General features: G+C 37.6%; 1 protein-coding gene across 1 annotated transcript in view; it reads right to left on the bottom strand.

Moving 5' to 3' along the window:
• The window catches only part of LOC103461272 (syntaxin-binding protein 5-like), a 165762-nt gene extending 145910 nt beyond the window's left edge, over positions 1–19852 (bottom strand). Inside the window, exon 1 of the mRNA XM_081604843.1 lies at positions 18080–19852. Coding sequence (XP_081460969.1) covers positions 18080–18247 — 168 coding nt within the window. The 5' untranslated portion in view covers positions 18248–19852. The remainder of the gene's footprint in view (positions 1–18079) is intronic.
• Between the last annotated feature and the right edge of the window lie 7648 nt (positions 19853–27500).

Here is a 27500-nt window from a genome sequence, read left to right as displayed (position 1 = left end):
TGTCACACAGGTAAGCAAGTTTAGCTGTGAATATTGTGTGAGTATTTTCAAGAGGGATTTTTTTTTTCTTGGTGAGAAAATTACAGACCTCATTCCTGAGTTCAAACTAATCCATCAGGACCTGTCCTCTTGACACCCACCTCACCTCTCTATGTTAGAGTATAGCTGCGCATGGTTCGCTTCTCTGTCCCCACAAAGCTCAGCTAAACCTCTGCAGTTCACAGCATTCTTTCTGATGAAGTTGACAGTTTTCACAATTAACTCTGGTGACATCTTATTTGCAGCAAGCTTTTCACGGTGGAGCAAACAGCAAACTATTTAGCTTCCGGTGCACAATCAAGTACCGGTACATGCTTAATGACGGTGTGATGCCTTCCAGTCATCGATGCTGCGCTTTCACTGCATACACCGACACAGTTCTTTCGGGTCAGGCCATTTTCACTTACGTAGTCATCAATGCACCGGAAACATTCCTCAGAATATCTCAGATTAGTTGCTCTTGTACTACTAAGGTTACTCACAGTGTCGTTTGAGAGTGGGTTGGTCAAAACCTTCTTATCATCTCGCAGTGTGTATCTGGGCTCTGCCTCGTTACCTCCATTGTCAAAACTGTGCTAAATAAAGTCCGGGTTGTACTTTCGCAAATGCTTTTTTTTTTAATACTGAGAGGTTGTTACCATCGTCTACATTTATTTTTTTATTTATTTCATTTCAAACTCCTCTCTATAACCATCTGTTACAATCTTATGGCAGGCTTATTCTTCTGTTTATTAGAGCATGTTAAACAGCTGACTGTTGCATTACTGCCACCATGTGGTTGGAACCTGTATTGTAATTGAGAGTCGCAATTATTTTCGCAACTATGGCCCTGGACGCTGAGGTCTTTACAGAACATATGTTGTAAAGACCACCATAATTGATAGATAAGATGACTCTGTTAACCGTGACATTTGAAGTCAATTTGTTCAGAGAAACACAAATGTATCCCAACTTTTTCCATATTTATTCCAAAAATAATGGAAGTCGTGTCTCTATTTTCTTTTAATGCCCATCAACTCTGGTCTTTCATGTTTAATGAAACTTACATAAAAGTGTGTGGTTGTATTGCTAAGGTAGGCAGTTTCAAGCCATACAGGTCCCTGCCCGGCTTGTAGTCACCTTATTCGAGCAGGGAAATTATCTCCTCAGCATATATCTTTCTGCAGGAGACTGTTAATGAGTCACTCAACTAAATAAATTGTGTTCAAACAGGGAAAGATCTATAAAAAGGAAATGCAAGATAGGTACTTGTTCACATCGTGAGAAAAACAAAGGGGGAGAAATACTTTTGATAGGTAATGATTTTTCCGATACAAAATCAGTATTAAAAATAGTCTCAGAGTTTTGTCTATCCTTGCAAAGCTTTGGGTTTTTTTTAATACAAAATAATGAAGATAATTACTATAAGCAGCAAAGAGCATCCTTGACAATAAGTTTCATAATCAGATGGATTCAGTGATGCCCAGTTGTCCGAAGCATTGACCCAAATGATTTGGTTTTGCTTAATTTATTCTGCACATGACATCACATTACATCTTCAATGACAACATTCCACACAGGTACGTTAAACATGGTGCCAGTACACACCACATCCTAACTTTAGAGTTGCTGCATTTATTTATACAACAACTAAATCCCAGGAGAATCCTTGTTCACAGGCCAGGATACAATTGTAGAATAATTTAAGAGGCCACTTGTGATTTGCAGTTTGGAGCAAGCGTTCTGAGAAATGGAGAGTAACACTTGGTAAGACTTGTGTCTGCATGCTGACAACGGTGGAATGCAAATGGAAGCAGAATTTATAATGCCTTGTGTTATGCATGGCAGGTCACAGCAATTCCTGTGCATTTCTGTTTGTAAACTTTCCACAGCATAAAGTATTTTTATGTTGCAAAACTGGAGCAAAGTTTGGCAGAAAGAAAGCAGTTTTACTCTCAATATTGTTTTGCTATGGTGCAGTAAAAATAAGCATTTGTTTCTGTCTAGCTACTTACTTTATGTTGTCAGACCAGTCCTATTTACTTAGATTAATGTTATAGGTTTGGTATTATTCATCCAAAAGGTATGAAGTCACTAAAAATTCACTTTTAAAAATCATTGATATCATTCTGTTAAAATATAATTTAACAAGCTGTGCGGATTAGTCCTCTATTAGGTATTTATTTATTTTTATTTATGTTTGGCTTATATTGAAGTTTGTTTGATATCTTAAATAGCAAAAGTACGGTCAACCTGGTTTGATTAAATGTTATTTTATGTAGCTTGTTTGGTTTTCTGGCTAAAACTTACCTTACTGCTAAAAGCGAATGTTTATCAGCGAAACGGAGTTAGCTTACCTTTCATTTCATAGCAGGACTCTGTCTGGATTTGTTAGTCTCAAACTAACAGCAGCAGTAACTCTGGCTTTTTAGCCTTTCTGAGCTGGGGCTTGGCCTTTCACTTCTAAAGCTTTCCGGTGCATTTTTTACTAATAAAAAATTGAAAGACACTTATTTTTCAAAGCCAAAAGAAGTTGCTCTGTTTCCTTTGACTGGAACGGAAAAGTGGGCCAATAGATAATTTATGAACAATTTTTCTAGGCTAAGTTTGTTATTGAAAGGCCGACGTGTGTATATGCCACAACATATCTAGAGATGAGTGCAGTAAGGAGGGACATGAGGTGTTTGGGCTAGACGTCAGGCTAAAGGAAGATACGCAAACAAAATATGTATAGGTTTCCTTGCACCATTTCAGAACTGCTGTTTTTAAAATCCACACACTGCATGTGTACATTCAACTTATAATTTGCTTATTTCACAAATTTATATTTGTGCACACATAGTCTACACCAGTGGTTGCCAAACTTTTTCTCCTGGGCCCCCCCAGTGGTTTCCAAACATTTTCTGAGCCCCCCTATGGATTACAAATAGTAGCTGTCTGGCTGAACGATGTGTGTGTGTGGGGGGAACGGGGCGACTTTTTGGGGAGGCAAAATGAATGTACATAGCTGGACATAGACAACAACATCGGTAGCCTACAGGCTACTTGTTAAGCTTAAGGTAATGTATTGATATTAGCTAGTCATCTTTTAGCTAACATTACCTGCATCCAGCAGCTTTACTCAACTCAGTCGGTTAGTTTGGGGTAAAGTTCTTTGCGTTTTGCTGGTTTGCTGCCATGATTCTAACCCACCTGTAGCTCTGCACAGCAGCAGCAGGTCTCCTTTACTGTCGCACAGGTGTAAACCCAGCGCGAATGTCGCCGCAGCGCAGCGCGAATGTCGCCGCAGCGCAGCGCGAATGTCGCCGCAGCGCAGCGCGAATGTCGCCGCAGCGCAGCGCGAATGTCGCCGCAGCGCAGCGCGAATGTCGCCGCAGCTCAGCGCGAATGTCGCGTTTAAAGGCGGCTTGGAAAAACAAGTTACCACATATTAACAACTGATTAAATAGTTTTAACTGCTGATTAAAGTGACAGAGGACACAGATATGGGAAGTGTAGAATATAACTACTACTGTATCAAATTGACATAGGAATAACAGAGAGTTGGCCATTCTAAGGTAAAAACCGAATGCATACAGCGGTTTTTTTTTCATCCAGACAGCTTCCCACCCACCCCCCTGCAATAGCATGGCAACCCCCCTAGGGGGCGCGCCCCACAGTTTGGGAACCTCTGGTCTACACTATGAAGTAAAACCAAAACTTTTCGAGGTAAACTAGTTGGTTTTTTTTTTTGCTCATAGTGTGAAGATAATATGTCCATATGTTTTGAATGCAATCGGCGATTCCTGGTTTCTGGCCTTCATCCATGCATCAAATCCAACCAAGTGGTTTTTACTATATCACCTGACTATGCAATTTTAAACACCCTTTTTCATTCATCTCAAATATATTGTGCCTATTTAATGAATGTAAGAGGAATGATGGTGTTATTTTCAAGTTGAGTCCTGACCAAACAGGTGTTAATACATAATACACTAACAGAGTAATGCACAAACAGGTAATTCCCTCCAACACTTTGCAGCATCTTTAGCTCTTATTTTATCACTCCAGCAAGTAAATAGGGCACATATGGTCTTCCTGTAACAGTGCCAAACTATTCTCATTCCTCTTAACCTGGTGATGCTGTTTGGTCTGATAGGATTTTTTTTACCTTGATTTATTTACCCTAAATAACTGGATATTATTACATATTTTGAATGCCAAATTGCTCTTTTAAATAAATTAGGTATTTTTCTTCAGAGAAATACCTTTCAGGTGTTTATTATTGATCTGACCTCAAACAGTATATTACTGCGTAATCCTTTTAAGTTTTCTATATATTTGAGGCATACGGTTTGTTTCTACTGCTTTGTAGATGATGCTTATTTAAATAGGAACATACCTGGATCTAATATGTGACTGGTGTTTTCAAATAAAATAAGAGCATTTTAGTGTCACCCTGAATGTACTAAAATATATTTTAACTTCTGTTTTAGTTGATCCTTTGGAGCAAGTTCTGAAATAATTACACTTAAAACAAGTGTGCCGCTTCATGTCATTAAAATGTGTTTTCTAATAAAATAATTGAACTCTGATCTCTTCTTTATTGTGTAGACTCAGCACAACTCATTTTGCCACTCAGCAAACAGACATGTAAATGTCACTAGTTTGGTTTATAACTATATTTTAAACAGTTAATGTTTACTGAATGCCAACAAGGAGGTGAAATGAGATCTTGCTCTAAAAGTATTTAATTTTAAATTAAAGTATGTCTTGCAAAGTGCTGTCTTTAGTCACCATCATCATCTGCTTCTATCTGGAGAAATAAGTGTGCGCTATGGTTCCCAGATAAAAACAAAGTAAATGTTTTAAACTTCACACATTGAATCTATGATTAATGCTCTTATTTTCCAGTTAAGCTGGGAACACTCTGCATGATTTTCTGCCTGTTTTTACTCTTGATTCCAAGCGGGGAAATGTTTGCATCAGTCGGCAGTAGTTGCAGTCAGCAAGAGGGGCGAGTTGGAACAAAAATCTGTTAGTGTGACACGGGATGAAGACCAGAGCCTGCAAGTGTGTGAGGAAAACCGACCCCATCTGACCTCAGCTGCAGATCTCCAACTGCAGATGTTAGTCGCTGACTAGATTGAAAAGAGACACTGGAATATTTCATTAGGAACATGAACCCACAAAAACAGTGAGCGAAATACAGACCGTCATCTAATTACAGTCACAACGTGATTAAAAAACAAGCAAAAACAGAAAAATAACAGACAACCTTTTTAAAATAATCTATTCTGCATCTGTTTTTCAGATTGAGTCATTGATAAATGAGATGGCCATTAGCTAACTGACAGACAAATGCTGACATTAACAATATGTTGGTCTCATATGTTCAGCTTAAGTTTAAAGAAATTCCTTATTGGAAAAAAAAAAAAAAGAGAGAGAGAGAGAGAGAAATCAAATGTTTCAGAAAGTTACCAAGAAAATCTGGCAGGTAAATTTGGCAAATAAGAGATCTGAAAAACAAACAAACTTTGGAGCAAAAGTGTGACAATACAAACTGGCTCTGCACGTCGTCTCGCATTACCGTATGAACTCCTTATGTACATAGCCTCCCTTAGTGTGTGCAATGTGTTGCCTTTGTGCACCGAAACTGTTCTTACGCATCACCCAGGTGTTTTAGCACCTGTCCCCCCAGGCTACGTGTCAGGATGAGAGGCAGCGGTGCAGGGAGAATCAGAGTTGCCTATTCCCGTCACAACCAACCATTCCAATCAACGTGACTTTACAGAGTCAGAGCACCCATCAAACAAACAACGGCGCATGTGTCTTTCGCCTACCATCGTTTGAAGTGGGGAGATATTTTGAGGTTGCTCTAAAATTCCTTTGATCTAGTCAGGAGCTGCCTAAAATAAAGAGAAGGCATAACAGAACGTGGATTGGAGAGGAAGATTTCTGGGAGGAGGAGTGGAAGAGGAGATTAGGGATGTCTGAGCGTGGGAACAAATGTTGAAAAAAATAAATTGGTAAAAAAAAACAAAAAAACATGGCCTTGTGTCAATTATTTATAAAAGGTAAGTGACGTCTATGCATTCATTTTTCAAATTAAAGTTAAAGTTTAATAGTTTTTTTTACATTATTTATAAGAGTTATAGTAAAGTGGTCCTTGATTGACCCTTAATTGTTTTTCGTTTACATAATAAAAGTACACATACCACAATCTAAATGTCTTGCAAAAGTATTCAGATCACATTTTCTTCATTTTTGAAAATGTGGCATCCATTTGCAATCACACTCTTCTACTCTGATTCAGCTCTGCCTACTGCCTCCAGAAGGCCCTTAGTTAGCAGACAGAGTATCTATGGCGCAAGCAATAAAGTTATGAAGAAGCTTCAGGCAGAGTTAGATTATTGAGCAAGTCTAAACAGAAGTTTTGGGTGATTTTGATTGATTTTGATGAGTACAAGAATTATTGGCCGCTGGTTCCTAGATCAGGACTGAAACCTCAGCTATTCATTCTTATGATACTAAATGCTCCTTTCAGCTTCTACCTGAATGAAGTAGTTCAGAAGTTTCACATCCTGATGAGCTGTGAAAGTGAAGTGATGAAGGGACTTTCCTTTCATCACTGAAAATAAACCGGATCTAATCAGCAACTCTACAATACTGTGCTGCACATAAATACACGGACACACACACACACACACACACATTCAGAACAGCCATCAAATGTACACAGGGTGAGAACCCAGTGTGTGAGAAGTCTAAAAATAAATGAACGAACCCATAAAAGATTCCTTCTCTGCAGACTGTGATGATCTCACTTGTAGAGCTGCAGACGACATGTGCAGCTAGATGGTGGTGAATCAGATGCACCATGCATCTTCATTCTTTTACTCTTTTTATTTATAGTAATTTTAAATCTTACTTATGATTGGTCTTTTTTTTAATATTAGTTTTTTGCATATTTATATTGAACATTTTCTTTGCCTTTATTTTTGATTTACTCATAGCTACTACCTATTTTGGCATAGGCCACTTTTGGGGTTACATGTTAGAAACATTTCTTTTCTTTGAACACACTCCTTGTTCAAAGCCAGACTTGGATAAGAATGAGACCAGCAATACTGAAGGTCTTAAACACAGATGTAAAGAACTGTTTTTGATGAAAAGCTAAAAAACACACCAATAATAGGCCATTGAGATTAATACTAATTACATTTAATTACCTATAATTCCACTATAATATGATTCATTATAAGTTCTAGCATTTCTGTTCTCAGTGCTACAACCAGAAAAAGTAGCTTAAAGGCATCTTGTCATTCATGATGCTTCCCAAATTCTTAAAGAGAGCTTAAAAATTACTTAGAAATTACTCACCCAGTCATCAGGGGGGTTTTCTTCAGTGCAGTCTGTAGTTAGAGGATGTTCAAATAAGCTTACTCCATTTTGCAGGTTTTTCCTCTTAGTTTATTATGAAAGCATGGCCTGCTGTGTAACTACTCCCCGTTTCTGGCCACTATCATCAAAGCCACTGAGATGCCATCTGTAACTTCAGAAGGATTGTCACAGTTCTGGCTCTTACGCCTGATTTGTGACCTTAAAGATGATCACCAGTTCAGGTTTCATGCTATGTGACCATGAGCAGTAGCACAAGTAAACACAAAGATGCATGAAGATGCAAAGGGAAACCGCTTTGCCCCATTAGTGTGTTATTCTGTATGTCCAATCTAATCACAATAAAACTTTATGCTAACCAAAGACGATGGAGAAAAACTACTCGAACATCCCTGGCCTGTAATTTATGAAGACATAATTGCCCTTGACAATCAAGCTGGTTGCAGCAACCACTGCCCTCAAGAATTTGTGAAAAGAGGTAATGACTCTTTAATATCTCTGCAGAGGAAGTTGACCCACTCGTCTTTAAAGAATTGTTCATCACAGCCACCCTGAGGTTGTTTTCAGCTCAAATTCCCTGCTCAAGATCATTCAACAGCATTTCTCTCAGATTTTGAATGGGCTCCTTCAAAACAATATTTTTTTTATGACCACGGCTTGCTGGAGGCATTTTTGTTTGGGCCTTGGAACATTCATATTGTTGCCTAGTCACTTTCCTATTGTTGAAACACAAATAATGACTTTAACTGAAGCAAGTGAGGCCTGTAGTTCTTTATAAGGGGTTCTGGGTTCTTTTTGTGACTCCTGGATGAGTCATTAATCTGCTCTTGGGATTATTTCGGACGGCTGGCACCTCCTGCAAAAGTTCACTACTGTTACTTATGTTTTATATTTGTGGTTTGTAGCTCTTTTTGCATTTCACTTGAGTTTCTAGGCCTTAGAAATTGCTGTGTAACTCTTTATAGACCCACAGATGTGAATTAACATTTTTCTCTGTTCTTGAATTTGTTTAGATCAGACTATAACATGTATTTTGATTTATTGTTTTGATACTTCAGGGAGTATTGGGGCTTGGGACATTGAATTTATAAAAATGTATCTGCTGATCTGAAACATTTAAGTGTAAAAAAGTGAATATTTAAAAAGGGAAAATACTTTTTACAGCACTATGTGAATAATAGGTATGTAAAGTTGCTGATGTTTTTGCATCACTATTTAGCAGAGCTAATATTTCACCAAGTTTTATCAGAAATTGCTCCTAATGGGTGTGCTATGGTGGCGCAGGGGTTGGGCACGGCCCATGTGTGTAGGCCTTGGTCCTCGACGTGGCCGTCGCCGGTTCGATTCCCGGCCTGGCGACCTTTGTCGCATGTCTTCCCCTCTCGGTGCCCACTTTCCTGTCAAATGGAGGCCACTAGAGCAAATAAAACCTTAAAAAAAGAAATTGCTCCTAATTTGTTTGGCTTTGTAACATTTTACTTTCATCTTCAGTTTTTACCTCTCATCCTGCTTCTCCTGCCTTCACATCATTGTCAACGCCTGACCTTATTCTGGAAAGTAAATTATTTTTCACTTGATTACTTCCGATAAAAAGTTGCTGTGACACATGCAGCATTCGGCCTCTTTTAATTCGGCAGCATTTAACATCATTCTTTTGCATTTGACCCTTTAATGTTAAGCACATATCACTTTAGATGAGAGCGTGGGCTTGATATCCAAAAATACATAATTCATTTTACGTAATCGCAGAGCAATGCGTACACATGTGCTCGTGGGTGGAAGGGTGATTGTTAAGACTGTAGGCTGGGGCTTTGTGTTGCGTTTCCATGCATCCCTGAGGTCACAAAGCAGCCATGTGGGGATCTACAATACATGCGGTTTAACCTTACAAACCAAAACAGCCAGGCTGTCCACCACATATAAATTCAACAAGCACGAATAATACCAAGAAGACCCCAGTAAGTTCTCCTGCATGTCTTGTGTTTACTAAAAGAATAAATATTTTAAAATGGGAAAGAAAAAAATCTGTTTCCTGGTATCCTGCTCCATATGATGGTCCTTAAAAGCTGAGCTTCTTGCATTTATGAATTATTAAACGCTATGCAATACATTCAAGCTAATGCAATTGGTAGTTCCCTGAACAGTCTCGTGGATGAAAGTGTGTTTTTACCACTCGCTAAATCATGCTGAAAATGCATTGTAACAGTAAGATGAGATATGATTTCCTCCTAAGAGACATCAAGTAAATTTTAGTGAGATTTTAAACAAGTGTGTGTGTGTGTGTGTGCATGTGTGTGTGTGAGAGAGAGAACTTTTACACATTAAAATATATCATGAACAAACTTCATGTTTGATCTGAAGCTTTGCTGAATTTTCATCTGTCATCCTAGATTGTAATTTTACACCTAAAGTATTGACTTGCACTTGTCTGGTCATTGACTCAATTATGCACAGAAATTGCATGATGGGAATTATGTTCGTAACACGCTGATCATCCCAGTTAAAGCTTGAATCAAATAAACAGACAAAGAAAGATTTTGGATGAGATTAAAGATGTATGTATTACTTTTATGTGTTACTTGTATGCATACAATTACAATTCAACTTAGAAAAAGGAGGTAGCAGAACATTTTATGAGAATTTATGACTCCCTTGAAGTGAACATAGTCGATTTTACCCATGCAGTTATATTTTCCACCCACCACTCTGCAGCCTTGCTACTAATGTCAATGCTGAAGCATCTCAGTCTGTGGTTAGAACCAGCAGGTTTTTAACTTCTTGAAATCAAGTCACTTTTAGGTTATTTATCCACCTATCCAGTCTCTTTACCTTACTGTCCTTGCAGGTGCCTACCTAAAGCAGTCACAGGAATCGACAGTCCATTACAGGACCGTTTTTATTTTAGAGGTTATTAGTTAAATTAAAATTTACTCCAGTTTACATAGAACTCATTTACAAGGACTGTAATATCTAGACAGCAAAGGAGGCTGATACAGGTCCAGAAATATATAATTGAATCAATATAATTGATTATATATTTGAGCCACATAGACAAATAGAATCATATTCTCAATTTGATCCTTGTTAAAATGTAGCAAGTCAAATTCAGGTAAGTCCTCACACAGTAAAAAAGTTAAAATGTCCGATGAATCAAGTCTTAGACTTGCAACAATGCGTCATCTTGAGCCAGCAAACGACGACAATGGAAACAAGTCAGCTGTGAGTTTTACTGTATGTGAATTCTCAGTGCAGACATTTTGTGTCATCGTGGGTCTCATTTGACCTTAATTACCTTCATTTCCTGAGTAGTGATGTGTTTCTATGGAAACAATATAATACAGGATTAAAAACTTTAAACAACTGCGTCGAGGATGGAAAGATGGGCCTCTGGCTATTGTTGCCGTTTTTTTTTGGCAACTTTAGCGACACATTCAGAGGTATAATCCCTTGCTCGTGTCGTTCTATTTCTCAAAAATGAATGCAACTTGAATTCTATCCTCTACGTGAACCACACCATACAAAAAAGCATTGCATGAGCTCATTCTACTTGAGAGTGCAAACACAGAAAACTAAGTGAAGCGGTGATCTGGTTGAAAAGCTCACTCGATTATATTTGCACAGCGTGAGGTGAGGCAGGCAGTCTGCTGTCACTGAATGGACAAAGTGTTTGAAAGCCCACACAAAAATCAAGAGGCGTCTATTTCTCGTTCACTCTCTCAGACACATGCGGTCACAGACACAAACAAAATGTAGAGTATGACACAACAGCAAATGGTTTTTACATAGCATTTGTGAGACGTTACAGAAATGTGTGCATATTGTGTTTTAAAGGCTTCAGTGTTTTCTAAAGATGCTGAGGAAAACAGAATTTCACGCTCCACCTGAATATGGATTACAGAAAATGTATCCTATATGTTTATTTTTCTCTATACTATCCTCCTAGCCTGACATCAGCTACTCCTTAATTGATCCCACACTGTGGCTTCTGACAGGCAGCCGACACATGGTAATGTGAGACTAGCTGGAAGTCAACCCACTGAGTCATCACACCCATGGAGAGCTTGTGGGGTCGCTGCTGAGGGAGTGAGGGTGATGTCATCCTTACAGGCAAATATATTGTGCTGACGGAGGAAGGCGATACAGAAAAAGGCGGAGGTTAACACCAACCCACTAAACTTAGAATATAAGGTTAAGAATATGCACTCGTCTAAAATGCCTTCAGAGGAATGAGAAAGTTATAGTTTTTCCAACTAGGATCATTTTCTGAAAGGTTTCTGCAAAACAAAGATTAGTACGACTATAGGATTTCATAAAGAATTTTTGTATTTAAATTTAAGCAATGCATGATCAAAAATCAAAATGCTATTTAAATAAAGCAGATTTTATTTTTTATAACAAAGCAAAACATTTTTGGTTAAATGAATTTCATCTTTGCATCCTAACAGGGACAAAAGGGATGATGATATAAAGAGAGTGTCTAATTCAAAATGCAGCTGTGCTGCTGTTCTGGCTAATTGTACATCTCCTTCTGAGATTAATCGCTTATTAAAGCAGATTAAAAAATGCATTGAGGTCAAGATGACCTAGCAGCACACCGTTTTAAATTTTAAAAATTCCACACAAAGAATTATGTATCAAAGGTTAGAAATGAATATTTACATGCAGATGTGGAGACGATAACAGAAAGCCAGTATGCATCAAGTTTTCCTTTATTTAACAGAAACTTTTATGGCAAAGGGGCCAAAAATGCAATTATTGCAGTACTGCAGCAAACACAACTAAGCTTTTTTCCCCCCCTTCAACAGACTGCAGTATCTTTACTTGCCTCAAGTCATGAAGAGATTCCCGTGAGCTAAAAGCAGCAATATATTATATTGTTCAGAATTTTATTAGAAAATCCAGGCAAAACAATTTTGTGCCATTAGCACTGCAACTAAGGGGCTTCAATGTATCTTGCTGAGGTATTTACATAAACACACACTTGAATGTCCCACTAATAAGTCTGCCTAAAATCTGATGTTGTTACACAGATGCTCCGTCTATTCTGATGAAAACTGACCTACACCAGCTTGCTAAATGTTTGGAGTCGCTGACGTGGCAAATATTTTGCCTTTATTGCCGTAGAATGGTGAAAAACGGCCCCCGAATGCAGTGAGCAGACAGGCAGGTACAAATAAACACTTGGTCTTAAAAAAAAAGAAAATCTTAGAAAACAGAAGTTCAGGGGAGAATCCAAAATAACGTTCAAGTAGAACAGAAGAAACCAAGCTGATGACAATAACAGGACGATGTAAAAGGAGCTGGCGACCTGAGAGATATTTAAGCTCTACAGTTGATTACTGAACAAAGAGCAGGTGGTTGATTTGAAACTGGGTGCAGCTGAGAGGGAAGGCAAATAACTCAAGATGAGCTGAGAAAATAGGAGTAATGGTCGATAGAAATCAGAAATGCAAACGAATCAGAAACACAACCAAACACAAAAAAATTATCAAAATTCAAACCAAAAAGGTGACAAGAGAACACAGAACCAGAAAAGTAAGGTTCTCAAAATAAGACAAAAAACTAAGACATAGAACTATAACTAATAGACTCCCACTGAGTTTAAAATAAATCCGAATGACGTAAAAACAATAAAGTTAACCAGAAATCCAAATAAACCAAGGCAAAAACAAAATCCTATATATCATGTCACTTCCTTTCTGATTAGTTCAGCTAATAATTGCCAGATTATTTAGAAGATGTAATTATAAAATCAGATTGTGCAGTTTGTAGAGTGTTCAATTTTATCAATAATTTAAAAAAATAATAATTAGATGGTGACATCAAGACTAGTTATGCACCCCTGGCCCAATACAAAAAGACAAATCTCTTTGTGCGTATTTACATTTTCAGACATGCCAATCCTAAATGCTCCAGTAAAAGGAAACTGGTCTTCTCATTTCCTGAAGAAGTTACCCCGCTCATCAAAAATACAGAATATATTTGAAAGCAACAGGCTTTGTAATCAGAAAAAAATCACACTGATGGGTCTTTAAGGTTACTAAGGGGGTAACTAGGACAGGTCAGTCACTGGCTGTACCTTCTGGTCAACTCAATGTTTGGGTTGTTGTTGCCTGACATCTGAAACGTGTCTCTCACGATGCTGCGTGAATCGTTTTAGTCACATGTCCCAAGGTGTGAATGCTGCAAATCTGCCTGGGATGACTCAAGGCTTCACTGTAGGTGTTAGAAAGATTAAACCTGAGGCCACTTTCTATTTTAGAGTCTTTTTTTATTTAACACTAATGGCTTCTTTCACTCATTCCTTGTTCAAATAACCTGTTTCCCCTGTATAAACTGTGCACAACTTAAACCAAGTAAATTAGAAGTCCAGTTTTCTTCTACACAAGCTCTTAAAAAGAATGCTCTTTGTGTTTGCATTTGCAGATGCACCAACTTACAAGGCAAGATAAGAAACAGTTTGACACATCAGAGAATGATTATGGTCAGGTTTTCCAATTTCTACAGTCCTTAACCTCACCTACCCTCTACTTCTTGCCTCAGTCTAATCACACACTGTAATTATAAAGTCTCATTTTGAAGGAGTTAAAACCTGTGCACACCTTTGCACATCATGCATCTCAAACATTTTCAGCCACCCAACCCAAATCACTTTAGAAAAGATGCACTCTAATAAGCTCATTGCTGGACTGCTTTCTGATTGGATGCAGGACAGGATAGCTTTCTGACAGATAGGCATGTCTGAAAACACACCAATGCACATGTGTAGATACAAACAATCTACACTTATCTGTGTAGCTTATATATATATATATATATATATATATATATATATATATATAAGGTCTTCTGTCTTCAAAATATGGCTCATGCACCATAATAGGTTAGATTTTTCCATTCACTGTCCTTAAATTTGTTATTCAGAAATCCCATGAATAATCAGAGTGGTAATCTTCATTTCAGTATGAATATGGGAACCTTTTTTAGAATTCCGCAGACAGGACTTCACTTCAGAGAGGTTATGGAGTAAATGGGAGTTACACATGCAATATGAATGAAGTCATTTGGATGAAAAGACTTCAAAAAATTTAAATGACACTCATTAAAATCAAATTGTACCAACTTGATGATTAAAGTAATTCATTCATTTTCAGATGTAGAAGAAGCATTATTCAGTGGCAGTGTCATTGATGACTGTGATTGAAACTGCAGGCTACACTCCACTTTAAGGCATATAATTGCAATTTTGGCAACCTGGTCATGCCTGGTCAAAGTTCTGTCACAGAATATGGCACAACAGATTAAACTTCCCACGAACTGTGAAAGTTATGTATTCTACTGTTTTGTAGGACCATATAAGGAATTTAAGACATCACAAAACAGTCACAAATTTTAATGTCTTTGAATGATTTTATGTAATTTTCTAGAACCAAATAAGGCACTTTGGTCATCATTTTTCACAAAATAACTGAAAATGAATGAGACTGGATGGAAGGCATTTGGTGATTTTCAATGTGTTGTCACAAACTAAATTGGATGTAGGTCTAAACTGACAGAGCCTACTAATTAGGTGGCATTTGAAGCCAGTTGTTACAATGGGTTTTGTCTTGGGTTATCAGAGTAAATGGGGATCAATATACAATATAGTCCACTGCACTGAACCCCATTGAAAACCTCTTGTTTATTCCATCAAATATTGATTTCCAAACTCTTCCTGAGTTAAAACATTAGTATTGTTGTTGCTAAATGAATACAAACTTGTTTTCTTTGCATTATTTGAGATCTGAAAGCACAGCATGTTTTTCCATTATTTTGACTATTTCTCATTTTAAAAGAATATTCATTTTACTCAAGCATAAATCTATGTTTGAGTAAAATGAACATAGATCTATGTTTGAGTAAAATGAACATAGATCTATGTTTGAGTAAAATGAACATAGATCTATGTTTGAGTAAAATGAACATAGATCTATGTTTGAGTAAAATCAGAGAACTGATCATTTTGCAGTGGTGTCTCATTTTTTCTAGAGCTGCAAATGAACATGCTTTTCAGAATTCTATATGTAAAATGAAAACAAAAACCAAATACCATTGTCCTACAACTGCACAATTGTGTGGTACTTGTGTGGTCTATTGACTTAAATCCAAATAAAATTCATCAACACTGAGAGTTTTAGCATGGCAAAATGTGAATAAGTTCAAGTGAAATTAAAGGATTGCAAGTTATATTTTAAAAACAAATGTGTTAAAAACATAACATATTTTTAATCAGAGTTGAATTCTTTTTCTGATATTTCTGGTAATAAATTGAGAAATGCATCACTCTGCAAAGTATTTTCTAGTCTATCAAGGGGTTAAGGACTGAAAAAAGCTAAAAAAAAAAATAAATAAATAAAATAAAAAAAAAAAAGCACAGTTCTTGGTTACTTAAGCAACAATATCACACGATTGTTAGTATTTTGGTAACCGTTTTGCCCTCTGTTGTGACTGATGTCTCCAGTACACACCAGTGTGACCTTCTCTGTGTTCTGAGAGTCGCGTAAATGTTGGTGAGTAACATTTCCTTGAAGAAGTGAGATAACCTTTAGACTCTGAATCACAGGCAATACATGTGACTAACTGCCATCAAGATTTTGCTCTTGTTAAAAAAAACAACATACTTTTGGTGTTCTCTTTGTTGTTTGTTATCAAGTAATAAATAAAGCAGCATGATTAAAAATTCTTAGAAAAAAGGAGATATTTGACATCTCAGCTGCCACTTAGTGGTGGGTATTTATGTTTTATCCTGCTACCTGCATCACAAAATTAACTCATTTCCCTCTTTTAGAAAAATCAATATGCGCTGAAACTCCTCCCCACCAGCATGATTCCCATTTCCTTCACTAGCTTCAACCTTTAGAGTGACTTCATTTGAAAGCTTGTTTCAGCATCTCAGCTATAACCATTCAACCAGAATGTTTTTGTAACCGATGTAAACAAAAATACTGTATTACATTAAAAAAATGAGTTAATGCTTCTTCCTACACGCCACAGTGAGGATAGAAGTCATGACTACTTTGAGAAGTTTGCCAAACCCTCCCACACGTCGTACTGCACCAGCTGACAGATTTACATCCACTCCAGAAAGTCTAGATCCTGTCTAAATTTATTTGGGATAATGAATGGAAGGGTAAAATTAGATATCTTCCTCGTTTCTCCCACTGTTTGTTTGAGAATAAAGACAATCTGTAGCTAGAACATTCCAGAGACAACACCATACTCTGCTTGAGCAGAAATATCTGCACATCCTCACCGTAGAGATACAAAATGCAGCAATTACCATAGAACACGGTGTCAATCTTACATGCAACCTTTTCATTCCACCCTGATTCTTATAGGTAATATAGAAAAATAACATCAAAGACCCATCCAGGCCTCCCATCTCTCCACATTTTCTCTGTTGCTGGGAGGAAAAAGACACCAAATCTACACATACAACAGGAAAATATGCTACAAATGATTGATGACAGTAGATTTTAAGGTAATATAATGCGTTCACAGCTTTCTCAAGAGAAGTTACGTCAATGTATTGAGCCATTAAGTGAGGGGAAGCAGCCTTCTGCATGGGACCAGTCTATATTGCTCTGCTCTCTTCTAGCAAATTCTCTTACTTGCTATACGGTGCTCTGCAGCATCTTTCTCAGCTTGTGAATCAACCTCCCTCCTCGGTGTTCTCCAGCCCACTCCCTCCCCAACCAGTTTCACTTTGCCCAGTAATAATCCAGCTCTGCAAAACACCTTGTGTTTTTTTTTTTTTTTCTCAGGCTTCTCAATGAATTATTAACAGCCATGCCCACAATGCACCCCAGTTTCTGTAAGAGGGTAAAAGGAGGGGGGAAAAAAAATAAATAAACGCAGCAAAATGCATTCAGAAAACTGCTATGCTGCTATGCACGGCTGCTATAAATACCCCCACCCATGCATTCAAGCTTCACCCCCTCCCTCATTCTCTCCCTCCTTCCCAGTGAAAAGCGCATCAGCTAGGACAGCACTGCAGGGCCCCTCCGCTGGCTTGATGTGCACTTTTTTATGCAAAGGGAGGGACACCAGTTATGTCATCGCTGCCACACCATTCGTGCTCGCTTGCTGATGCAACGCGGCTTGGTTGCTATTCATTGACTCCCTTTGCACTGTTTGTAGCACATGTGTGTGAGCTACTGCGGCTACACAGCATGCTCATGTCGGGAGCCGTGCTGCACATACAGATGGGGACGGGAGCCTGAACAGAACTGTGCACTGTTAGCGCCTCCACAAACGGCCGTTTTGAGCTGCATTTCTGCAAACAAAAGCGCCTCACGTGTCAACTAATCGCCTCGTTTGAAAGCGTGAAGTCTAACAGAAGAGCAGAGGAGAATCTGAAGGCTTAATGTTTCGTTCGGAATCGCTGTCCCTGGTGCTGAAGCGTTTTATGCCGCCGACTAGAGATCCCCGCGGCGGGAACGGCTGCAGAACTCGAAACTAACTTTTCAGGGGCTTTTATGCCAGTAAATTCGCCCAAACACTGGCAAAAAACATGAACAACAACAACAACAAAAAAACAAAAAAAAAATGTGATTGAGATTAAGTCTTAACAGGTCGATGCTTTTATCGACTCTGCGCCGTCCCTGATGTTGCAGACCTCCAGCTAAATGCATTTACCTACCTTACACAGCTGAAAGTTTTCCGACACCAGCGTCTCCTGGACGTCGATTTCCTTGGGAGTTGGCGCCGCGGTGGGAGTCCCAGCCGCGCTGCCGCACGATGGGGACCCCATAGTCCCCCCCGGAGAGGAGGTGGTCAAACCGTCCAGCACCTTCCGAAACTTCTTCATTTTCACTCGATCTGTCGAATGCTTTTTAAGCGAGTGAAACGGAGGATGCGAAAGGAAATCAGCTTCCTTTGTTTTCCCAGTGTTCACTTTGATGCAACAACCCTAAATTCGTTTGACAGCAAAAGGGGGGGGGGGGGAAAAGCGTCTCTTCCTGTGGAAGCAGGATGTACAGAGGGACCCCCCCTCTTTCTCTTAGGTGCAGTTCAAAAAGTCACAAATGCACCTCATCCTGAGCTTAATGTGTTGCCCATAGAAAATGCTCCACTCTGACGGGATGGTTTCAGCCAACGTTGCAGATGCAGGTCGTCTATCTCATCTCAGATTATGCACCAAAGGCCACTTAAACTACTCAACTTCATCTTCTCCCTGCTTCCTCCAGTAAGATCCACTCCTGAGCATGGAAACAAATCCCGCACCTCAGTTCCTTGATTTCATGAGTTACAGAACAGAGCAGAGATTCTTTCAGAAGAAGGCAGCTTTAACAGAAGGGGGAGAAAAATCCAAAAAGAAAGAAAGAAAAACAACTTCGGTCAGGTCGGTCCACTCTCTTCCCTCCGTTTTTTTTTTTTTTTTTTTTGCAAACAACAACAACAACAACAACACACACTTTCACAACACGGTAGCCGCCAGTAACAGGAGGAGAATGAGGAGCCAAAAGCCAGCAGACGCAGAGGCAATGCAGTTAAAGGAGGTTGGTCTTCTCAGTCAGGCCACAAAACGAGACAACTCAGGCATCAAGCAGGAGGAGGGCAGAGGAGGAAGCTTTACGTTCGCGCTGTGAACTCGTGGTTCATCTGCAGATCGATATGAGTCGGGGGGTTTTTTAACCTGATCCTGCCGCGTTTGGAGCGTCGCTTCGCTGCAGCCCACACACAAGTGGCGGGGATCTGTCGTGGTGCTGTGTGTGTGTGTGTGTGTGGGGGGGGATAAAACTAAAATAACCAGCCAGCCCTGCGCCCCGCCCCACCTCTCCGTTTCTCCTCCCGCCTTCTCCTCAACGATTGGTTACAAAGCTCTAAATCAGAGAAACGGCATGATCAGGACACAGAGGCGAACCACAATAATGGAGTATTCCACTTCAACATATTACAGAAAACGAGGATTAACTTGACACTCTTTCCATAAAGATACGAGGAGATCAGAAACCACCTCGTGTGGCTGGTGTGGAAAACCGAGGATTGCAGTTATCTTCGAGTAAATTTCTCCTAAGGATTGCTTCATTTAACACATTTTACACTGTGTTAACTCATGCAAATATGGACAATATTCATAATTTGTCTACATTAAGAAAGTAAAACAGTTACAACAATATTTTTCAATCGAGCCAATTCATGTCGATTCTCTTGGTGTAGCATTTTATTTTGAAGTGATGATGAACTATTGGTCTGGTCAAACAAAGCTAATGTTAATATTAGCTGATATTAGGAGTTTCAAGTATTTAATCCTTCCGAACTGCATACAATTGCATAAAACAGTTAACCACTAGCACCAATGCCATCCGGAGAAGTTAAATTTCTACTTTCATAGCACTTTTTTTCCCACATTTCACAAGAATCTATTTTAGGTTCAGGTCACAGAAAATAAGAAATCAATTTATTTTTTCCATCAACTTTTTTTTTTATTTTTGTTTTTATGAAGAGCCATAGCTCCAGCCATAGCTGAAATAGTGCTGAACACAGCTCTAACCATACATATAATTAAATGACAAACACCAAACACACAACAAGTTAAAGAAATTATAAACTCAATGCAAAATATAATGGAACAATGGAGTAAAACAGATATAATCAATACCACTAATCGCAGAGGAAATTCAAGGCCATGAGCGAAAGTAGGTATTTGTCCAATGTACAAATACCTACATACTTGCTAGCATAAAATGTATTTTAATTTGTCAAACTTTTAAAGTAAATATGTGCTTATCTATTTAAACAAGTCAGCACACAAAATCATTTTATTAGTACAACAAAGAAAGCCTCTGTGTTGGGATGTGCCACCACAAAAGCTGAAGTGCTTTAGCTGTTTAAATTCATATAAATTTAGCTCCGTAGCTCCATCCAAAAGTAAGACAGAGAAGCTGCGTGACAGGATGCATCTGGGTTTATTCCTCTGTTAGCCTCTGCTGTTCCTGCAAACCCACCGCTGAACTCAGTGACCTCCTGCCTGCAGCAGGCTCCTGCACAGCAACTATAACATTCTGGAGTAAACACACAATTCAACATAATCAGAGTTTTGATGGTTAGAGCTGGACTGTTGAGATAATATTAAGTCTAAAACAAAGAAAGAGATATACATATTATCAATAAAAGGGTCATTTGTGTGTGTTACACTATGAACTCACTATATCACTTTGCGCTGTTTCTCAGATTTACAGATTTTATTAATTTATTCATAGTTCTTCAAAAAGTCACGAATGCCTCATTTTACGGTATTTTTTGCACAAAACTCAGATCTAATTATGCATATTGACTTTTTCCCCTGCAGCTATCTGGCCACCTCGTTTCAAACCTGGCAGGTGTGCTGCTGGAAAATAAATGCAGCTTCACATTAGAGGTCACTTGGTCGGCTTGTGTCCCCGTTTTTGAAATATTTGTCTTCTCTGCAACACCAGAGTCTGAACCACATTTGTTTCTCGCCTTGCAAAAATGTCACGACTGTTGATATCAGCACTGCAGAGCATACAGTGTTTTAATAAAGCCGTGGAATGGAAATATCGAGCAGGATGTAGTTTTCATCTGATTGTGTTCAGCAGGAATTACTTCTTAAAACCGCATATCTGCTTCCCTCACGCTTCCTTCTCACAGAATGTGAAAGTACGTTATTCCACAGCTGATTATATATAAAAAGATGTCTTACCTGATATTATATTCTCTACGCAGTATAATTAAATACTGTCACTTAGGTCTAACATTGAATTCTAAATATTTCAGAGAACAGTATAAATTAGAACAATAATAAAATTAGATAAAAACCCAAATAGCTGATGCAAAAACAAATGCCTCACGTCTCATTTTTGAATGTAAATTTAAACCCACAATTATTAATACCCCTTGCAGATTTAGGTCTTAAGTAATCTTGTAATAATGCCAACATGCTTTTTCTGACTGGAAGCAAAAATAATGTTTTAGAGTGAATCAGACAAATGCTTAAATTGAATGTGATGGAGAAAGTATGGATTGCGCTAAAATTTAGGGTGATCGCAAGGAGGCTTTGTAACTTAAAAAAAATGGCCATTACTTCAGATAAATCAACAAAATGCCATGCAAGGCATGCAGGAAAGTGAAGTTACATAAAGTGTTTAATTGCTGTAATGTCTGTAATGTCAATAAACACTTTTTGATGAGCTATTCAAGAATTCACAAATAGCTTATAATGTGTTTTATTAAATAGAAATTTAAAAACAGTTACCTGCCTATTTTCTTAAAAGAAAAAAGTCATGCAAACTCAACTTTTTAGTCGAAAACTGTGTGCTCAAAAAATATTGAGGTGTTTTAATTATGGAAAACCTAAAAAAAGAAACTTAAATAATTGAAAAAAAAGGTAATTAAATTAATTTCTGTGTACTATACGACTCAAAAGCATTTACAGTGAGAGATTTCATCCATCCTAATATGCACTGGAGGATAAACAAAACATAAAGCATATTTACCTCACAAGACCAGTGATGTTGCATAATCGCTTACATCACCAGCCTCTGCCTCCTGGCTCTTCTTAATAATACCATGGTTGCTATTCTTTGTTCTCTAATTAAATAGAAAAACAGAAAAAATTAAAGTAGCATTTTCTGCAGACTCTGCATATGTCACTGTAACCACAAAGACATTTCACTTTCTGCTCTTCATACCTCATGAAGCTGATATGTATGTAGGTGATGTTGGAAAAATAATTGACTTCTTGAACCATGTTACATGTACCATCAACACTTTAAATATCGGTTTTGAGAAGTTTTTCTACTTAAAGTATTTTGCAAAAAAAAAAAAGATCATAATTAAACTTTAACATTATGCCATATCATATGCTCAATATGTAAAAAAAATCAGATTGTGAAAATGAGAAAATTCTGAAAAATTAGATGCTACATGAAGGAGTATGTGCTCAGTTTGTGCTACTCGTTTCGTAGCTGTTGAATCTGCAGGTTAAGAACAGAAGAGAGACATTTTCCCTTTTTCTGCCTATTGCTGGAGATTTGCTATTACATCTATTACGAGGTTGAGTCTTATTCAAATTGTATGCAACAGGGTAATATAATAAAGTGTGGCATTTAAGAAGATCTAGGTTTGATATATAAGATTTCTCAACACCACAAGCCCTTGCTCTTGGATCAATAAATGGTAATTATTTTATTGCTTAAGTATAATGTACTACCATGAGTAGGAAGGGTCAGAAAATAAACCAAATATTGCAGAAAGTACAAGTATTACTATATCGTGATAGTTTGAAACATGTCCAATTGAGACACTAAAATTCTGATTATCATGTTGCTTAAAGCTGTTCCCACTGTGTCTGTCTGCAGCACAAGTGCATAATGTTCAGGACATTGCAACAATGTCATTTTGTGTGTTCGGTTCAAAGACGATAAGTACACAAACGAGCACCAACATACGGGTTTGTTTTGGGAGTTGCATGGTAATTAGGCCGCTTGCTAATCACAGGTCAGAAATAATCAACAGCCTTCGTCAAGATTTTAAAACACAAAGCAATTTTGTAATTTTTGGGGGGCATTTTGTGTACTAAATCACATGTCTGCAACTGCAGCTTGCTGTGCTGATGTGATCTCTGTTTAAGATGGCAGTCACAAACAGCCTCATTACGCCGTGCTTTCCATTTTCAGCTTGATGTTTGGCTGCTATCAAGACCCATCAAAGGATGTCTTGAAACCCTTTAGGATAATTATAGCTCACCATCCATTGAGGGGAAAAAGGAGCAACTCCGAACAATGATTATATGCTTGACTTCTCCATTACAGGGAATATTGCCCCTGTGTTCAGTCAGCCTCACCTCAGAGATGATTTGTCGAGGTTGATTAATTTTGAGAAGCAGGTGTAATTAAAAGTCTGTCCAAGAAATGTCAGCTTCAACAGAAATTCTCAAAAACAAGCATGTGCACAAGTGCTGCAAGGCCAAAGATAGAATAAGGACACTTGACTGAGGTTAAGTATCATATTACAGCTTATGTTTGTATCTGGGAATAAATCATTCTGGCATAATTTCCTATTCTACCACAAAGTATTGTCAGTTTTAGGCAGACTTCGAATGAGATTTCTGCTAGAGGTAAATCTGAACAGATGAAACCGTTTGTGACTTCACTAAAAACATTTGAAATAGTTTGTGACATAAAATGTGAGGCATTTGAAAAGAATTGCCCTAAATCAAAGTTAGTTTTGCATCTCTAATTGAATTGGCATATAGTTCATATAAGACTAATGTGCTGACATTTAAATTTGTGTCACTTTTGAAGGTGTCAGAAGGTGCAGCCTAAGCAATAGGTCAGAAAATTAGATCGATCACAGCGATGTCCTTAACATTGAATCTATACTTCTCTTCAGCATACAATCTGTCACAATCTTTGTCATAATTTTTAAGATGTGTCAGCAGTTAGTGGAAGAACTGAAACAAAAGTTGGTAGAAAGTTACAAACATATCCTAAGCACACCATCAGACCTAAAATGGAAATGTTTTTTTTTTTTTTTATTAATCAAATCCTGTTCATGTTACCAAGGCTAATGAAAATCAAGATTCTGTGGCAAAGGCTGTTATCGCAGTGAAAGGTGGTTTTATAAAGTTGTTACTCAGGGGTGCTCTACATAATTACAGTTTTGCTCGTATTGTTTAATTGTCAAAAAAAATCAATAAATGTATTAAAGTTTAGGATTGTGATGATGCGTGAAAGTTCGAGTACGACTGGTTTTACAAACTGCTACAATAATCACCAACAAACGTAACAATCATTATGACAAAAAGGTTTAGTTTGTTTTACAACTTGTCCCTTAAATATATTTCTGATTCATGAAATGTGTCTATTGTTGGTCTAAATTCTTTAAACAGTGCTGTTGTAACTTTGCTTCACTCACTATCCTGAGTTTGTTTGTGGCTGCAGTAAGTTGCAGTCTACGTCTGCATATGTTTTAGTTAAAGACAACACTTCTAAACCATTAGATGAATATGAATGTTTTGGTGTTTTTCAAGGTACATTTCTGGTAACGTATTAGTTTTTTCATTTTACTCACCATTGTTTGTCTCTTTTAGATGCTACAGCCTGAGTAGGGAGGAGCCGGCCCAGCATTTCCTGCTTAAATGGCTGTATGATGTCACTGATGACATCACTGGGTTGTACCAAATTGAGTTTTTTTTTAAGTAATCTTTTCATTTGCACTGTATTACATGTTTTATTTTGTAGACTATTTACATGAATTTGTAAATTAGATTAATAATCTTATGCCTGTCTCTTTGTTCATATTTTGTTGTTTGGTTTGACCTGTTCTATTAAGTTATGGTTAAATGACATTCAGATGTGTTGCCAGTTTGGTATAAGACCAGTAAGATTTCAGATGCTTGAGATGGATGTCAGAAACTAAAAATGCTAAACAATAAAATTCACCAGAAGAATCTGAAAATTTTTTTCCAGTTAAATTCCATTTGTAACTACAATGGCAAGTGCAAAAAAGCCAAAAGAAATACAGCAAAAAAATGTAAAACACATTTAAAACTTGCAATATATATATATTTTTTGGAATGCAATATTCATACTATGAGTTTTATATTTCAAACTGATTAAATGAACACTTAATGATTCAAATACATTCCTCGAAGTTGATAGAAGCTCTCTCACTTGCTGTGCTGCAGGTCACAGCAAGTGTTCAAATCATTGTAATGACAAAAGAGAAACAGATGAATGAGCAAAATATATATTGGATTGACATTATCGTCAGAATCCTGTTGTTTTCTGATATCATGCAGCCCTACCAGCTTGTTTTACAGAGAAAGCCATCTTACAGTGGATTTTTAATTTAGCAATGCATCTTATGCAGATAATTAGATAAATTGGTGTTTCAATGGGAGAAGCACTGTGTCCCACACTGGAACCTAGTAGGACCAATGTTATCAGTCAGGGTGGGGCCAACAATTCATGTGAGAATTTTAATAGCGAGCAATGCAGCCTCAAAAGAAAAGGTCAAAGCATGTTTATTTATTTACCTGGGTATGCTTATTTATCCCCTTCACAGATTTGCTTACTCAACCTATTGTGAATGTCCCACTGCTGCAAGCTCTCCAGAACAAATAAGCCTCTTTATTGAGTAAATAAATGGGATGGAGCATTAATATGACTACTGCTCTTAAAGCACATATCTGTCAACTTTTTGTTTTCTAAAACTGAGATAATTAATAAATATAGAATATTACTGATGGATTAAACATATATGGGTATTTTTTGTCGGAAATAGCCTTTTTCAGTGCCATTTAAATTTTTTAAAGGTAGGCCGTTCTGACCTTTGGTTTACATTTAGATCACAGATTTGGCTTTTCAATTATTTATGTCTTAGCCAGTATGCAGCATTTAAATGTTGCATGGATGCTGAAGCAAGACTACCTCATAAAGTGTTGGTGAATTAGTTCTGCAGAGTTTTTGTATAGTCTTGGTAATATTACATCATTTAAATCTGTTTGGGAAATCTATTACAAAGGTCCAATTTTTTTTTTTTAAGAATACCAAAGTGATGATTTTAAAAGTCAGGATCGAAAGGCCTGCTAGGAAAACATTCTCATCAGTATGAAACTGAACAGTAATGCATCTCTTCCTCCACTGACAGGATGTTTTCTGATTGCCTCACTGTTGACTCAACCTTCCATATGCTGCACACTCATGTTTGTATTAGGAGGCTATTGCTCTTTATCCACCTGCCATCTTTGACTCACCATGACTCACCTCATGGGCTCTGTTGCAAACAAGGTTTTGTGGAAGCTATCATGTCATAAATGCTGAGTATATTGAAGGTCTATGGGACGTGATTCTGAACATCCTGTGTCACATTGAAAGCTTAATGCACAACACAAAACGTTCATCTGGTGCCCAGTGGATGTGAAATCCTGCTTTATGGAGAAACTGTGAGTAGGATTTAGAAGGGGAAAACAAAGAATAATAGCACTTTTTAAATTTTAGATCGCTCTCACAGCAAAATCTGAAGCAGGTATTTGATTTTTCAAAAAGAAACAAGAAAAACAAAAAACAGGCTCCCATTGTGTAATAATCCCCCAAACGCCCTGAAAGAAAAACACAATGCAACCACAAATCATGCAAATATAATTAAGGTACAAATATTCATAATTTTCACACATAATGATTTATTTGTGCTTTTCTAAGGTATTATTAAATTGGGTAATGTTTTCAAACCTACTCCATTGGACTTTTCTTTGTATCCTATTCTTGTTGTTCTTGGTCACTTGTGAACGAGACTGTTCTGAATTTCCCTCTTTGTTTCATTTAATTTTAAACAATACTATATGACACATTTGAGAAATTTGTTTTATTTGCTTTGCTTCACATCTTGTCTGCTAAGATGTACATTTTCCTCATTATTATTTTAATCAGAAAAAAAAATGGTCTAAGTATTTGCCATTACATAGATTGCATGATAAACAGCACCACAACATAATGCTTTGACCATCATGTTCAACAATGGGAACTGTGTGTTTAGGGTTGAAAGCCTCTCGTTTCCCTGTCCAAAAAAGGAGCTTGAGTTTAGTCCAGCATTTGCCTTTTTTCAATTACGTCTAAGCTTCTCCTCTGTTGCTGAATCTATTCCTGTCTGCTTGGCTACTACTTTCCTACTTTCCTGCTAAAACTACCTCTTATTCAAGCTACCAAATGCCCGCCGGGTTATTCGATAAAGGAGCAGAAGAGCAGAGTTCAGAAGCAAAGTGAAGCCATGTAAAGTTTCCCTTTAAATCAATTTCCAATTAAGAATGCTTCCCTATCAGTAAGACTACTTGTAATTGAGTTAAAGTAGAGGGAGCCAAAGCCCAGGAGGTACAGAAGACCCTGTAGGGAATATTAATTTCCATATAAATGAGCTGATAAATGCACACCTGATTTTCAAGATTCATTATTGGCCAAAAGACAACGATAATGACTGCTTCCCGTTTTCACTTAGAACTTATTTTATTCCAAAGCTGCCGAAACCCTGCTTGATGTGCTTTTCTTGTGTGTAGATGGCTAGTTTCTGAGAAGCAAACACACAAGCATGGATCGGCTATT

Source organism: Poecilia reticulata, chromosome 2, assembly GCF_904066995.2.
Source record: "Poecilia reticulata chromosome 2, P_reticulata-male-v2, whole genome shotgun sequence".
Lineage (NCBI taxonomy): Eukaryota > Metazoa > Chordata > Actinopteri > Cyprinodontiformes > Poeciliidae > Poecilia > Poecilia reticulata.
Note: the sequence above shows the minus strand (reverse complement) of the source record. Positions and strands in the feature narration are given on the sequence as shown.